A 16,499-nucleotide genomic window follows, 5' to 3' on the forward strand; every position below is an offset into this window, starting at 1 on the left:
CTTAGGGGAGTCTTATTTACTGTTTATTTATTTCCATACTCTTTCCATAATAAAATAAATAGTAAATAGATAAAATTAATATTGTGGTGGGTTGTGACCAAGCACATGCACTACGTAACTGTACTTGAGTTCTATGTATTTTTACTTTACTTGAGTAGATTTATTTTCACTTTACACGACTACATGTATCAGCAAATATCTGTACTTTCTACTTCACTACATTTTCCTCATTTTGTTTTCAATATTATTAGAAGTAAACAAGAGGGGAACTGGTTCTGGACTCAGCCATAATTATGTTGCTGGCCTTTACTCTAGGGAATAGCCTAGACAAGTACTTTTACTTTTTATTCTTTATATGTCAAAGCTACTTTCATGCAAGTGGAAGTGAAGAAGTAATTACAGCGGTGGAATGTTACAAAGTACGTTCACTTAAAGAGTAGATTTTTTTGGATTTTTTTTACTCCACTACATGTTTTAGCGAGTATCTGTATTTTCCACTCTACTCCATTTTTACATTGCATTGCATTAAATGTAATTTAAAAAAATATATTATTAGAAGTAATCATATAATTGTAAGGGTACTGGTACTGGCCTCAGCAATTATGACATAGCAGGCCTTTTCTCTAAGGAATAGGTGCTTTTACTTTTGATACTTTAAATATATTTTCAAGGAAAAACTGACTTATTCAAATTGAAAAGTTATTGCTATGTCTAATTATTGGCACAAGTACTTCTTCCACCACAGAATTAACAATTTGAAATTATGAATAAATAAATATGCATATTTTTGTAAATAGTGCTGGTTTTGTGCACATGTAGACAATACATGGCTGCACAGCCTCTCAGAATCAAAAAGACTGGTGGCAGCATATTTTGAATTAATGTACTCTCTCTTTATCTGTGTGTGTGTGTGTGTGTGTGTGTGTGTGTGTGTGTGTGTGTGTGTGTGTGGGTGTGTCCAGCTCTCTCTCTTGGTGAGCGGTGTGAACAGATGTATCAGAGCATAACAGCAACAGGTGCTCCCTGTCTGAAGGCCATGTTCGGAAACACTTGGCATAATTGAATCAAAAGAAGATGGCTCTGTTTTCATGTTTGCATGTATTCATGTATTCATGTCAGATCCTTCCCCTGGCTAATGGGATGATGTGGTAAATAGCACACAGGAGGTCAGAAGAAGAGTATCAGAATATCAAAATACACTTTTGTAAAGCAGTGTTATGTAAGAGGTGGCATATTCCCTGATATGAAAAGTACAAAGTTGAATACATGCAGTGCACATTCAATCACACACAATAATTTTTTTCCCCTCAATCCATATTGAACTTTATATTTTCTTACTGGTGTTGTGTTGTATACATTTATTCTATATGAAAAATATATTCACTCTCGAACCTTTATTTTCAAAAATGTTAGTCAACTGTAATTTATTAGCTAAGATTTTAGTATCTCAATGTCGTATTTTTCATGCATTTTATAGGCTTCACTTCTTTCTATAGACGAAGTGTGGAAGCTAAAATTAGCGAATGAATAGCAGTTTCTTAGTCATCAGTGGACCTATTATGATTCAGTCGAGCAAAACTAATTCAATGAATTCAATGACTGATCCAAAACAGTCTGGATTATACTATCTATAGCCTATACATTATGATGTGTAAAAATAATCTCCTAAAATAGTCTTTATGTGCTTTAATACAATGTGGGTTGAATTTGAGAGAGAGAGAGATTTGAGAGATAGAAAACACTTTTATTGCCCACGCTAGATGAAATAGATTTATGACTGTTATGACTTTTATGACGGCAGAGACTGAGCTCTGCTTGTGTAATTTGCTAAATGCTTATTACTCTTGATAGGACTCGGAAAAAGTCATAATGTTGCTGCTGCTCATCTTTTTGTTGGACGCCGAGGACATTGATTACTGTGGCCGACTGCGTCTTTGTGTGTTTGTTCTTACGAGGTACAAAAGGATTTTCATTTTTAGTGTAGATGCTATTGAGATTGTGTTACTGCAAAATAGGTTGTTTTTGCCATTTGGTGATATATCTTTAATAGTTTTAATGCCATTTTGTGCTAAAACGATGAGTCAGTTATTCACATCTAGTCACATTTCGTTATATTGATGGATCGACACTATTTTCAACATATGAAGACATATTTAATATTATAAAAACAGTGTTTTACTTTAACTCATTCGTATCCTTACAATGCATCATTATGGGTTTTTCCTCACAGTGGCCTGTGGCCGTCAGCAAGCAGGAGCTGTTGTCGGGGTTCGTTGACATGTGTTCCCCCCCCTGAGCTGGACGACGCCTCCCCCGGTGGTGTGGTGACAGGATGCCGGTGCAGGCCGCCCAGTGGACAGAGTTCCTGTCCTGTCCCATCTGCTACAATGAGTTCGACAGCAGCGGCCACCAGCCCATCAGCCTGGGCTGCTCCCACACGGTGTGCAAGACCTGCCTGCACAAACTGCACCGCAAAGCCTGCCCCTTCGACCAGACGCCAATCAGCACCGACATCGACCTGCTGCCGGTCAACTGTGCCCTGCTGCAGCTGGTCGGAGCTCAGGTGAGCCGGGGAGAATGAGGGCGGGGCTGCACGAGGGTTAATGAGACAATCAACATAAGCTTAAACTCAAAATTTTGTTCCATCTCTTGTGTATCTGTGCCTCCTAGATCCCTGATATGCAGCCGGTGAGCTTGAGCGATGCAGCAGAGGTGGAGAACTATGAGGTCTGCAGGGTGTGTGTAGAAGAGCTGGCTCTCTACCTGAAACCTATCAGCGGAGCAAAAGGTAGAGTGTGTGTGTGTGTGTGGATGTTTGTGAAAGTGAATCAGACTCTTTGTACTTAATGCTGCAGTTGAGTTTGCCAGTGTAACTTGACATTTGTGCTTTTTCACACTTCTAATGTCACTGAACTCCTCTGCACTTTCATGGTAGCCTACTGGAGGGAATTTTTAGTTCTTATATCGAGATGAAGCTTCGGAGGCAAACTCTTTTACCAATATAGTTGTCACCCGCTGCAGGTGTCGCGACCCTGAGTCCGAGTGTGCTCAGTCGGCCCATGCAGAGGAAGCTGGTGACCCTGGTGAACTGCCAGCTGGTGGAGGAGGAGGGCCGTGTGCGGGCGGTGCGGGCGGGCCGGTCGCTGGGGGAACGAACCGTGACCGAGCTCATCCTGCAGCACCAGAACCCCCAGCAGCTCTCCGCCAACCTCTGGGCGGCGGTGCGGGCGCGGGGGTGTCAGTTCCTGGGACCTGGTGAGTGTGGATGTCAAAGATGGTGTCCTGCTTTAAATACGTGATGCAGGGTTATACATGTAATTGTACAAGAGTTCAAAACTTTCAGTTAACTTAAAATGTCATGAAGGCTGTTGTGAGAATTTTCTTTACTCCTGTCTTATACATATTTATTTCAATTCAACCTTTATTTCAGCATGGATAATATCAGATTTGATGATTTGATATTCAGTCAGTGAGTCATAAAATGCAGCCCGCTGGATTTCATTGGTAGTGTTTCAGTCGACTGGGCTCGTGTCCAAAACATCTGATTGTTTAAATCAACAGGGTAGAATCAATCTGACGGCTGGTACTCGGTGTCCTGTGATGATTACTCATAGGGCAGATTCTGACTGGGAAACTTGTTTCTCATCATGATCACAGAATGGGTTCATTGAGTGTCTGAGGAGACCTAGCATCACGGTAGCCTTTGTTTGATAAGTGGAACAAAGTGAAATATGCACTGTTTGGAGTGTCGCCATGCAGATGCATGCACACCTGTGAGCGAACGTGTTTGTGCTGTTTATGCTTTATCTGATTCCCTCTCCATGGCTCCCTCTTCCATTCCTTTGTCTATGTCCTACTTCCCCCCACCACCTTCTGTTCTTACATCAACCCTCTAACTCCTCCTCATCAGCGATGCAAGAAGATGCACTGAAGCTGGTTTTACTGGCTCTGGAGGACGGCTCAGCTCTGTCCAGGAAGGTGCTGGTTTTGTTCGTCGTCCAGAAGCTCGAGGCCCGGTTCCCCCAGGCCTCCAAAACCAGCATAGGCCACGTGGTGCAGCTGCTCTACAGGGCCTCCTGCTTCAAGGTACTGTGGAATGAGCATACACACACACATCATGGATACAAAACAGACCCACAAATGTCTGCAGATACAAGAGATGCATTATTGCACTGTTACCAGCTCCAATCAAGAAAAACAAGTCATGTCAGGAACCTTAATTTGCTGATGTCCCAGGAACCCAAACCATAATAAATGACCTGATTAAATGAAGTGTTTAAATAGATCCTCATTTACCACCACATGTCTTGCCACAGAGACAAAGCCTCAAATTGAGTTGTTTTTAATGCAATCGCTTGTCAGCTGTAAGTGCAATAGTTTCCCTGAAATAAACAACAAAATTAGAACAAACAAAGTTTAACGATTTTCTATGAACTAGTCAAAGTGTCTGAGTGAGCTTTGGAAAACTGTGGATTGTTCTCCAGATTAACATGACATTAAAGTAATGCTGTTTCTAACATCTAACAGTTCATGAGTCAGACTTGTACTACGGATATGGGCTCTGTGGATGTGTCCTGTGTGTGTCTGCGTGTGTATATTTCTGTGCCTGTTATCTGATGACAGACATTGCTGGTAGGTCAGAAATGTCAGCTATCTGCTCGTGATGTAACAGCGGTCTATATTTGCCTTGCCCCGCCCTGATGGACAGAGACAGACAGTGCAGAGATACAGAGGACGATAGCTGAAAGAGCAGGAGACCCGACCGACCAGCAGCTTGAATAATCATGAAATGTGATTCTGTTTGATTGATTTCCAAACACGGGTTAAGTGTGCTGGTGTCTTATGATGATTGCTCATAGGGCAGATTCTGAGAAGGGAAAAATCCCTTTATCTGATCTGAATTTGAGTTTGTAAGTCTGAAGACACCAAACACTGACAGATGATGGAAAAAAACAATGTGCTATGTTCATTGGAAAAACCCAAGTAGGAAGCATCGTAAGATTTACCAAACAAAATTAACCGTCACATTGATATTTACATCACCATGAAATTAGTAGGGTGTATTAGGGCCGTATTAATCAAAGCATACGTATGAGATTTTGAGAATGAAGCTGTAATTCCTAATTTAAATTAGAAAATAATAAAATCACAAATTAATTTGAAAAAGTCATAATATTACATGAATAAAGGTGTAAATTTACCAGAATGAAGCTGTATTATTACAAGAATGAAGTCGTTATTTAATGTTTCTTTCTTCGAGATGCAAATTCTTGCAAAGTCTGTTATTAATATTACAACTTTATTCTCTTAAAACTCTATCACACTTAAATGTGCCTGAGGGCAAACTTTGTGTTCAAAGTTGCTGTACTTATCACATTAACTGAAGAAGTCAAAATGTAAAAGGATCAGCTGCAGTTAACTAAATTGTTGATGTTTTTATAACACATACCAGAGCGAGTGTTTGTGGTGATGTAAGATTTTGACTGTTCTCTCCCCCTGCACCGTCTGTCCACTCGTCCCTGTAAGGTGACTAAGCGTGATGAGGACTCTTCACTAATGCAGCTGAAGGAAGAGTTTCGCACATACGAGGCTCTCAGGCGGGAACACGATGCCCAGATTGTCCACATCGCCATGGAGGCGGGCCTACGGATCTCACCAGAGCAGTGGTCCTCTCTGCTGTACGGAGACCTGGTCCACAAGTCACACATGCAGTCCATCATTGACAAGGTACGGCTGTTCTACTGGTGCAAGTGTCAGCATTGTTCATCGATGAATTCGCTTTCAAATGTTGCAGGAGAAATAAATGCCCTTTGAATTTTGATTATTTTTCTATCTTGTGCTCCAGCTGCAGTCTCCAGAGTCGTTTGCAAAGAGCGTCCAGGAGCTGACCATCGTCCTGCAGAGGACAGGAGACCCGGCCAACCTCACGAGCCTTAGACTGCACCTCGAGCTGCTGGCCGACATTGACCACAATCCAGGTACCTCACTTTGTTTTCCACACTCTCTCAGAACAAAGAGATTCGTCCAGTTCCAAAGAATAATGAGACTGAGATGTGAAGAAAACAAACAAGCGTTGGCACGCACATGAAAACTGCAATTAGCGCCAACAAAACACATGATTACAACCAGGGATTCATCTCAGTGTCACACGTTTAATTATCAAAGCATCAAGCAGGGTGTTTGAGGTGTTTGAGTTTTCATCGCGTTCACAGGCGTATTCTGGGGTTCCCTGCCACACTCTGCTCTTATACAGTCATGAAGCAGCCTGGTATTTGATGCATCATTAAAGCATCAGACTGTTTCATTCTGCCTCATTGTTGAATCATCTGCATTAGCACAGAAAAGGTCATTTGTCAGTCTTGTGTCTCTATTGTTCACTCCGTCCCTGCAGATGTTCTGTGCCACCTCAACACGTTTAGCATGTTTAGCCACACAAGTCTCGTGGAGGTTGTCAATATCACAACATTTTTAGCAGACTTTCATGTTTCCTTTTGGATGAATTGGAATATTTCCCTTGACTTTGATTCAAGTTCAAATACTTGAAATGTGTTTCCTTTACATGTCGTCACATCATCAGGTAAAATTTTTCATTTGGCCATTACGTCAGTTCATGATTAAATACCTGAGAAAACGAATAGCAATCCATCACCATCATCTATACCTACTTTTGATTGCGATAGCCTGCTAGCATGCTAAGCTAAGATGTTCAACTCAAACTTTGCACCTGCTAAACATTGAGTACGTTGTGAGTGAAACCACGTCAGCATCGTAGACTGTATATATAAATGTACGACAGCTCCTCTTAAGTGAACCAAAATCATCTTGGTTGCCACCTGCTGGCTGGCTGCAGTGTAGGTCCCACCTCATCCATGTTAGTGGACGAGTTTGACCTAACTTAAAAGTCACTTTTTAAGTGGAGGTTTCTATTATTTGAGGTAGTTCTTATCAATTTGATATATAATCACGTGTATTTTTTTCCATTCAGTTTGGTTATAATTTGTTATTTCATGCTATAAAAACAGCATGAAATGTCAGGATTGACAGCTGAGACTTGCTATTAGCCGAGCACATATATCTGGCTCCAAATGAAGTCAAAGGAGAGAGATGGTTGTACACCAACTTATATTAGCCCTCATTTTTTATCATGACAGGAAAAAGAGGAGACATATCGTCTAACTTTATAAACTTGCCTGTCCTTTTGATCCAGGGAACAGCACTGAGACCTCATGATAAGAAGCTGCACTAAACAGATTGTTTGTTGATGTGTGTGCAGACGCCCCAGCACCATCATGGGAGGAGCTGGAAAGCGTGATGTTGGCTGTGAAGTTGGTGGTTCACGGACTGGTGGAATTCATACAGAACTTCAGCAAGAAGAGCCACGACACGCCGCAGGTATGCTGACATAATGGGAGGAAATCGTAAAAGTTACATATTTACACAATATTTGCAAGGTGAAAAAGTGGAGGATACTAAAGATGGACGATCCTGGGAGGAGGAGTGGTGCTGTTGCTTCATCCAGACACTGTGGAGGGCCATTATAATGGAAGATAAGTTGTTGCTGCAGGGAGCAGCAGCACACTATGTTCCTCCAGGCTGGTTCGGCTCAGATACTTAAAAAGACACGGAATTATTTCAAGCCACAAGCAGTTAATGGGTCGCAGTAATCGTTGTGTGCCCGGCTAAATTACCATCAATTATTTAAATGATCCCGCAGCATAAAAATAACTCTTAACAATTTGCAGATAATGCATCTGTGAAGACTGAAACTGGTCTCCAACTGGCTCGCTAAGAGGCTAGGCCAGCCTGTGTGTAAGGATCAGCTACTTTCAAAAAGATTTTCTCATGCCTGATCAGATCAAATACATGCACATGCAGAGGATCATTCAGTTCTATCAATCATCCTTGACATGCTGTCTTGAAATCCTAAGCTACTTATCTTGTAGAGGAGATTCTTCAGGTTTTTGATTGATAAAACCAAAAATACCAGTTTGCATATTCACCTCTGTGTTTTCCATATTAAAGGCTTATCTTATTTTTAACCATGCCAGAAAATATGCTGAAGGGTGGGTGAACACACCATGATGCTTTCTGAAGGTTCAGGTTTACTTTGGTGCTTTGGAAATTTAGTATTCAATGAAAAAATGAATACTAAATTTGTTTTCCATTGGGAGCGTACCACACCATTGATTCATTGAAGTCTCTTTATGATGTTTCCCTGCTCCTCTTTTTTATCCGTCCGTCCCTGTTTGTGGGCTTTGACCTAATTTATTTTTCCTAGCACAGTGTCTCTGACATTTGTTTGACTTCAACAGTCATGAAATTTTATGATTTGACCTTTTCGGGATCAACTGTAATGACTTGTAACGATCTGCAAATAGAGGGTGGAATCACCATGGATACAATTTGCCAAAGACTGATGTGTAAACACTCATTTAACTTTACACTGCTTTTATATTTTAGTATAATGACACAATTCAAAACCATTTAAAAATTTGACCTCACTTTGTGTCAGTCACGTTGACACACGTGGTGGAAGATGAAATTATCCTTGTATGTATGTAACGTACACAATCAACACAGGTTGTGATGTAACAGCGGTCTATATTTGCCTTGCCCAGCCCTGATGGACAGAGACAGACAGTGCAGAGATACTGAGGATGTTAGCTGAAAGAGCAGGAGACCCGACCGACCAGCAGCTTGAATAATCATGAAATGTGATTCTGTTTGATTGATTTCCAAACACGGGTTAAGTGTGCTGGTGTCTTATGATGATTGCTCATAGGGCAGATTCTGAGAAGGGAAAAATCCCTTTATCTGATCTGAATTTGAGTTTGTAAGTCTGAGGACACCAAACACTGACAGATGATGGAAAAAAAAAATGTGATATGTTTATTGGAAAAACCCGAGTACCACTCAGGAAGCATCGTAAGATTTACCAAACAAAAATACCGTCACATTGATATTTACGTCACCATGAAATTAGTAGGGAGTGCAACAACCTGAAGAGTTGGACGTTCATTTTCACCCTAGTATTAGAGAATTAATTAGGGGTGACGGGGGAGTTGATGCTTCAGTTAACTTTCACCCTTAATGTATTGTATCTGTGTTTTGCAGCCTCAAGCCAACAGCAAGTATAAGACCAGCATGTGCCGAGACCTCCGTCAACAGGGCGGCTGTCCACGAGGAACCAACTGTACATTCGCACACACACAGGACGAACTGGAGAAGTGAGTGAGCCCTAAGAAACACTCCGTTTTCACTGTAATCAAGATGAATAACTCTATTTGATTAAAGATGACTGTACATAACATTACTAATATAATTTTGGACAGACGTCTGGTGGTCTAATTGTGTTATTTTATGTTGTTATTCTTTTATGAACTGGCAGAACACAGCCTCCCCCAGCCTCTGTTTTAATTAAATTTGTATTAATCTGCTCATGTATTTATTTACAAGAGGCCCACTGTGGCAATAATATTGCGATAATAAGGCTAGACACACACACACGGACACACAATGTTATCAGTGCTAATCCCTCCCCATTGTACTGATTATCCTTCCTCCTCTCCACAGATTTAGACTGAGGAACAAGAAGAGCAACAGCGTGGGCCGTGCATTTCCGTTGTCGCCCGGGGTTATGGGTAAAACCTTCACGATGGAGGGCAGCCTCCACGAAGACGTGTCTGTGGAGGTGGTAGAGGGGCTCAAAGGCACAGGGGACAATGCATCTACCCTGACAGACGGTGTTCCTGGCCTGACTCACCCCCAGTTTATCACCAGAGGGGCCGACATTATCGAGGAAATGAAGAGGGTGGTGCCAAACGGAAGCAGTGGGGCGAACGGGTGCAACGGGCTACCTGGTACCAACAGAACCACGTCGGGTGCAACGGAACAGTAAGATTTTTCTTTAGGTATTTAATAATGCTTGAATGTCTCCTATTGTTGGCATATAACCCATGAACAACCCAATATTATTACTATTCTAGTACTAACATGTCAAAATATCATATCATTTATACGTCACATAATGTGTGGTTTTGTGCACACAGGGTATTTTTATTTAATTTCGGAGAGAAATTATTCTTCACAATCATTTATTTATTTTGGGAAAGTCTGACTTTTGTTATAACCAAGTCCGATTGTGTTCATTCCTTGTCTTTTTATCGATGTTCTGTCCCCTAGGAAGTCCATCTCTCCTCCCAGGACTCCCGTTAGCCACTCAGCATCATCTCCCTTGACCCCGGTCCCGCGGGGTGACGGTGGCGCTCCGATACCCAAACATGGTCAGTTCATGCTGCGTGCGCCGCATCCTTCCCAGGCCACAGAGCTGTACTATCAGGAGCCCCACTCTGCTTATGACACGGCCCATTATCAACAAAACTGTGAGTCGAGTTTTCCATTTGGAGTTTGAATTTAAAAGTATGAATCCTTGTTGTGGCAAAATGCAAATAAATGTTCTTCTTCTTGTTGTTTCCTCCTCCTCCTCCTCCTCCTCCTCCTCCTCCTCCTCCTCCTCCTCCTCCTCCTCCTCCTCCTCCTCCTCCTCCTCCTCCTCCTCCTCCTCCTCCTCCTCCTCCTCCTCCTCCTCTCCAGCAGGTTCTTACTACCCATCTACTCTTCATCATCCTCACAAACCCTGCATGGCTCGCTTCCTCAGGTCGTCCAATGTCCCAGAATCCCCTCTGCCGCCCTCCATGGGACCTCCACAGACTTCCTACCACAGTGACCCTCAATCGCCTCACCCACCCTCCTCCTCTTCCTCGGGGTACCCACCACACCCACCCAGAGATCGGATGGGTCCCACCTTCCATCCCCACCCGGGGCAGCCCCAGTACGGGCCTCTGGCTCCTGCTCATGGGGTTTATGCTCCGCTCTATGACAGCAGACGAGTATGGAGGCCTCAGGTGAGCCTCCGCCAAGAAGGTTTTTTATTTGTTGGGTAGTTGGTTTGTTAGTTTGCAGCATTACGCAAAAACTACTGGTCTTTTTATCCTGAAACTTAGTGGGAGGATGTTCTGTGGGTCAGGGAAGAACCCAGTAACATTTTGGTGTGGATCCAGATCAGGGGGTGGAACCAGGAATTGTTTTATATCGCCTTTTCAATTTCCCTGGAATAATTAACGGCTCTTGATGGAAAATCTGTTATATTTAGTGGACAGATATCTATGTCCCCTATGTGTGTGATTATTGTCTAACTTTGAAAACTGCCATTGCAGCTGTACCACCGAGAGGACGCGAGGAGTAACTCGCTGCCTCCGGAGGTGCTGCACTCCTCCGTCTACCAGCCTCCACTCAGGGAGAGATTCAACTCTCTGGACAGCAACTACTGCTCCGGAGCGGACCACCGCACAGGGCTACACAGGGTGAGTGGGATTAATGCACCATCGCTAATACTCAGTCCTGCCTGGCCTTGTTTTTCAGATACTAACACACGTCATCACTGATATAGTTTGACACACACGTTGCTCCAGCTTCTCCTACTTGTTTCAGTGACGTTTATTCCAACGTTGACGGAAGCAGTGTCAACACAGCTTCTATTTCCAGCGTATGGCTTAAAAAACAATATATATATTAATTATTGACGTGGGCATATTATAATAGAGACAATCCTCTTGGAACAAACAGTAATTAAAAACATAATGTGTTTGATTTCTAAATGTCGTGATTGGGTAACAACCAGTCTATCCACTAAAGCCATCTGTGTTAACTCTGTTTTAATTGACGCAGGTCTGCTCTACACTGAACACATTTATTGCTGCATTTGTTTCAGCAGCATTTCCTTTTACTTCGTTTTCTCTCTTTTACGCCCACATCTTCTCACCTCTACCTTTCCTGCCAGGCACAGAGCTGCAGTATGTAGCTTCAGCCTCCTCTGTAGTCCTCCCACTCCTCACCCAAATATGTCTCTGCTTCCCCCACTCACTTCTCTTATTCGCCTTATCGCAACAGTATGGCTACTACTAAACAATAAAGAAGTATCTTTTACCAAGACTGTGATATAGAGACTAATAACAAAGTATTTAATTTATTGGCAATGATAGCTGAAAATATTTTTCTTGTTGTTGAAACGTAATATAATATAATATAATTTAACAACAAATATTGAAAAAGCTTCTACTGAAAATATTATGTATTTAGACTAAACTAAAATGCACCATGGAGATTTACAAAGGGTTGTATAACAGATTGGTTTGGTTTTGATTAGTTATTTGATGCGATACCAAAAGAGGGAAAATAATTATGATTGACAGCTGAAACTGACTCAAATGTGCAGGATGGTGGCATTTGTATCCAGGATATTTTGGCTTCATGTCTAAAAAGTGGAGGGAAGTGGAGACGTGGCGTCCATCTTTATAAACAGTCTGTGGTCTAAACCTTAACAACTTAAAAGCAGATGGCATCGTTGTCACTCATATAAATATATTATTTATTTGATAAGATAATGATCAGTTCTCTTTTCTCTTTCTCACTGATTCTCTCTTGTCCTTTGTCAGGATTACAGTCGTGTTCCTCTGGGCTACGAGGATCTGTTCAGGAGGAAGCAGGAACAGTGGGCGCATCATCATCACCATCACAACGCCAACAGACACTCCCAGTCCTCCCCCATCTTCACCATCGACTTTGGAACTGAGGTAGAGCGCAACACACACACCCGCGCAAACACACACGGCATCGTTGAGAGCTTTCATAGTCACGACGATAAGATTTAAATTCCACCATGACCACGTTATTAACAAGCGCGATTCATCTCTTATGCCTTTTACCGTTTCTTAAATTTGTCGCATTTAATTCCTATCCCTAAAGCTTGCTTTTGTACTGCGTCCAATGCTATTTAGGTGGGAGATAGTTGCCTAGCAACTGTGGAGGAAGGTATCATAGCAATGCACAGTGGTGGCGTGCATGCATGTGTGGGGGTGTGTGTGAGAGAGAGAATGGGAGAAAGCGAGAGGAGCAACTCTAGCAAGCAATGACTCAGGCTTTCAGCTGAGTGAAGCTTTGTTTAACACAAAGTCAGATGTGTGTTTCTGAGTATCACCACTTTCAAAATGAGGCTGTCATTACTGAAAGCACGAGGACATTTTAAGTGATTGTTTACCTGTCCCAGTTTGATGTTGGATGCATCTGCAACAAAAAAACAAATAAACCATCAGTAAAAATACTTTTTCCATGTTATGATGTCAGCACCGGCAGTGACAGTATAAATCCAAATGAGCAGCTAAGACTGGTACATGAGGCGGAATAAACTTTCTCTAAACTTACAGAGAACGTATTTACTCATTTATTTACTGGTAACATTGTGCATATTCATGCTTATAGGCAACCTATTTAAACCTGGTGCTAACATCTGCCCAGTTAGTAAATGAAATAGCAAATTTCCTCGGATGCCCTAGAAGTCAGTAAACATCCACAAATCCCTTGGATCTTTGGGCCAGTCAGTCTAGATTTAGCAACACAAACAATTAATAATGATGATCAACATAATCCATTTCATTCATATAGACCTTTTCAAATGTTTTCCAAGTGAAATAAGAATTAAGATCAGAAACCAGTGAAATATCCCTTATAGGATATACAAAGTCTGGAGCATGAGTCAGTATATAAATGTGAAATATGAGCAAGTTCAATATTGTTATAAATAAATAAAAAGACTCCAAGATAGAGCAAGTAATTGCTAGTAGAGTAATATGTCTCTCTCTCTCTCTCTCTCTCTCTCTCTCTCTCTCTCTCTCTCTCTCTCTCTCTCTCTCTCTCTCTCTCTCTCTCTCTCTCTCTCTCTCTCTCTCTCAGCATTTGGAGAGCAGCGGAGGCCAGTGTGCCGGCTGCCGGTTCAGAGGTGAGGAAAGCTTAGCCCACTACTCCCCGTGGTCCTGTGGCTCCATGGGCCCCTGCCTCAGTCCCTTTGAGCCTGAGACAGTGACACACAGCTCAGCTCACTCCTGCTCGGAGCACCCGGTGAGACTCTTCAAACTCACCCACTGCTTTAGCATCACTGTATGTTTACACATGCACTCTTAGTAACAGCCTCCATGTTTTACTCATGCAGGAGCTGGAGGCTAACGGAGGCCGAGGCGGCGGCAGAGGCGGCGGCGGAAGCGGCAGTAGTGACGGGAAGCGGTGGCTGCATACGTTGGATCACTACCGGCGCTTAAAAGATGAGGACCCCATCATTCCCTTCAGTGAGGGGCCCATCATCTCCAAGTGGGGGGCCATATCCAGGGCGTCACGCACGGGCTTCCACACCACCGACCCGGTTCAAGCCACGGCCTGCCAGAGAAGCTCCAGCACCACACCCATCAACTTTAAAGGTACACAAGGGGGAAAGGAAAGAGAGAAGAGAGTAGATCATCTCTAAAATCAATTCTCAAAATATAAGTGTAGGTGTCTGGCATGTATTATTGCTTTTTATAGTTTACCTTTCATCATAATAACAAAATAACATCTTTTTTTTTTTTTTTTTTCAACTGTATAAAAGTTGTACACTGTATTTCATCATGTTAACATAATAATTCCTCCGTCTCTCACAGATTATAACCAACACATGGATCACAGTGACTACAGGTGGGGCTCCAGAGGATCAGACTCTTCCAGCCACTCCAGTTTCCTCGAAAGGTACCACACATTTTTTAATTTGCCAAAAAGGTTCATATTCCCTGTGTGTTTGTTGGTTTATTTACCTCTTAGCAGGATTACCCAAAAACGACTGAACCCATTTCCATCTAACTTGGAGCTGGGTCAGGGAAGAATCCATTAAATTGTGGTACATATTTTCTGATATTTTCAAATAATTTTGTCAAAGGGGTCGGCCGTACATTTTTATTGAATTGGTTTTCATGTCCACTATTTAGGACAATTTATTATGACAAATAAATCACTATATGTTATATTTAAACGATAAGAACTTGAGAATCGTGTGTAGCATTATTCAGCCTTGATAGAGGTATTAGTTTTTATGTCCTTTCCTAGCAGTTTATATTGCTAAAGGTTTTATATACTGCTGGGCTTTGGGGAATCATACAAACTAATAATGAATATTAAAATAAACTCTGTACCACATAATATTGACTATGGAGAGGCATGTACAGGACTTAATATCTAATTGTTCTTGGCACAGTAGCTCTTCCTCCTCCTCACTCCTCCCTCCTCCGTCTCATTGTGCAGCAGTCATTTCCTCTCAGTGGTCAGACTAAAAATAGAGCTGCTGGCTGCTTGGTGAAAACACACTGAGGAGCCAGGAAAAGGAGTGAGGAAAGCCCTCTGCACAGATCTGGCCCCCTTGTGACTGTTACCATGTTTTCCAATGTTCTGACATTGATTCAAACCAGCATTGTTGTTAATATTGTTTTATTATAGTGACACATTTTTATATGACTACGCCGCATCATAACCATGTTGTTTAATCAGGTTTTAATTTTTCCTTCTTTATGTTGAAACTGCATTTTCTGCCTCTTCATTGCACTTTTTAGAATTAGAATTATTCCCTTTGTCTGTTTGCGTGTTTTCAGTGAGCAGCTTTGTGCATCGGAGCTTCACGGCCGGCGAACATCAATAAGCAGTGGAGAGAGAATCGTGACCTGTACTCTGCAGGCGCACCACGCCGTCTACAGCCAGGACCGGGAGCGAGCCGAGAGCGAGCCGGACCCGGGCCGAGACATCGAGCTGGAGCTGTGCGCTCTGGACATGGAGGATTCAGACCCCCAGGAGAGAAGGTCTCAGGTTGGTGGGGATGGGATGTATCTTTAGGGATATGGGATTGTGAACATAATCCAACTCGTGTACAACCAAAACCTCTTTCTCATCTTTCTTTCCTATCATCTTTTCTTCCAGGATTCTTTAGACCTGATTCATTCTCCGTCTCAGGATGCTTCCCACCTCCTGCCGCCTCCCTGCTCCTCTCCCCTCCTCTCATCCCCTGTGAAGGAACGACCCCGAACAGAGGGTACCCTGACAGAAAAGATGGATGCTCATCTACTGAAAAAGATGGCCTTCAGGTGAATTACCATGGCAACCACTGGTGTCACGTGATCTCCCTCCCTCTGAGGGGTTTTTGACTTGATTGACATCGTCATGTTTCGAGCTAGAAGTGTACAGAGAGGTTTTCACTTTGTTTCCTCTGACTTTTCCTTCCTCTCTGCCTGTTTTCCAGAAAGTCTCTTTCTCCCGGAGGCTTGGTCTCGAGGGGTCTTGGCGTCGGCAAGCTGGTGCTGCGGACCGGACCCCCTCGACTGGGGGACACGTCCACGCCCGGCACAGAGATGCTGCTGAATGGAAGCTAAAGGGACACAAAGTCAGACAGTGTGACACGTACTACATGGCGCTGAGCTGCCAGCACACAAACAGATCCTGTTTGAAGGCAGTTCCATTGAATTCCAGCCTTCATATATGTAAATCGTATGCCTAAATAAAACCTGACAGATACAGCCCGGCAGTGAGTGACAGGCCCGCGAGGCTCCACAGAAAATCCACTGTCCTGTCTGCTAAGTGGTAATTTTTACTAGTGT

The 16,499-nt window shown here is 42.7% G+C and overlaps 1 protein-coding gene across 3 annotated transcripts; it reads left to right on the top strand.

Annotated features, from left to right (window-relative positions):
- The first annotated feature begins 2,332 nt into the window (after window positions 1-2,332).
- rc3h2 (ring finger and CCCH-type domains 2) lies at window positions 2,333-16,290 on the top strand. Of its 3 annotated transcripts, XM_061083519.1 has the most exons (20): window positions 2,333-2,563; window positions 2,671-2,788; window positions 3,022-3,255; window positions 3,911-4,086; window positions 5,527-5,727; window positions 5,846-5,978; window positions 7,274-7,392; window positions 9,115-9,227; window positions 9,574-9,634; window positions 9,701-9,894; window positions 10,183-10,382; window positions 10,594-10,904; window positions 11,217-11,363; window positions 12,495-12,632; window positions 13,789-13,953; window positions 14,045-14,306; window positions 14,526-14,610; window positions 15,504-15,714; window positions 15,826-15,989; window positions 16,145-16,290. In XM_061083519.1, exons 1-20 carry the CDS (start codon window positions 2,333-2,335, stop codon window positions 16,272-16,274), a joined length of 3,393 nt encoding a protein of 1,130 aa, XP_060939502.1. In that variant the 3' UTR covers window positions 16,275-16,290. The 3 variants fall into 3 exon arrangements, with proteins under 3 accessions (XP_060939502.1, XP_060939495.1, XP_060939486.1); XM_061083512.1 differs by having other exon boundaries at window positions 9,574-9,894; window positions 13,789-13,959; window positions 14,033-14,306; XM_061083503.1 differs by having other exon boundaries at window positions 9,574-9,894.
- Window positions 16,291-16,499: the final 209 nt, after the last annotated feature.

Source organism: Limanda limanda, chromosome 1, assembly GCF_963576545.1.
Source record: "Limanda limanda chromosome 1, fLimLim1.1, whole genome shotgun sequence".
In the NCBI taxonomy this organism is placed as follows: Eukaryota; Metazoa; Chordata; class Actinopteri; order Pleuronectiformes; family Pleuronectidae; genus Limanda; species Limanda limanda.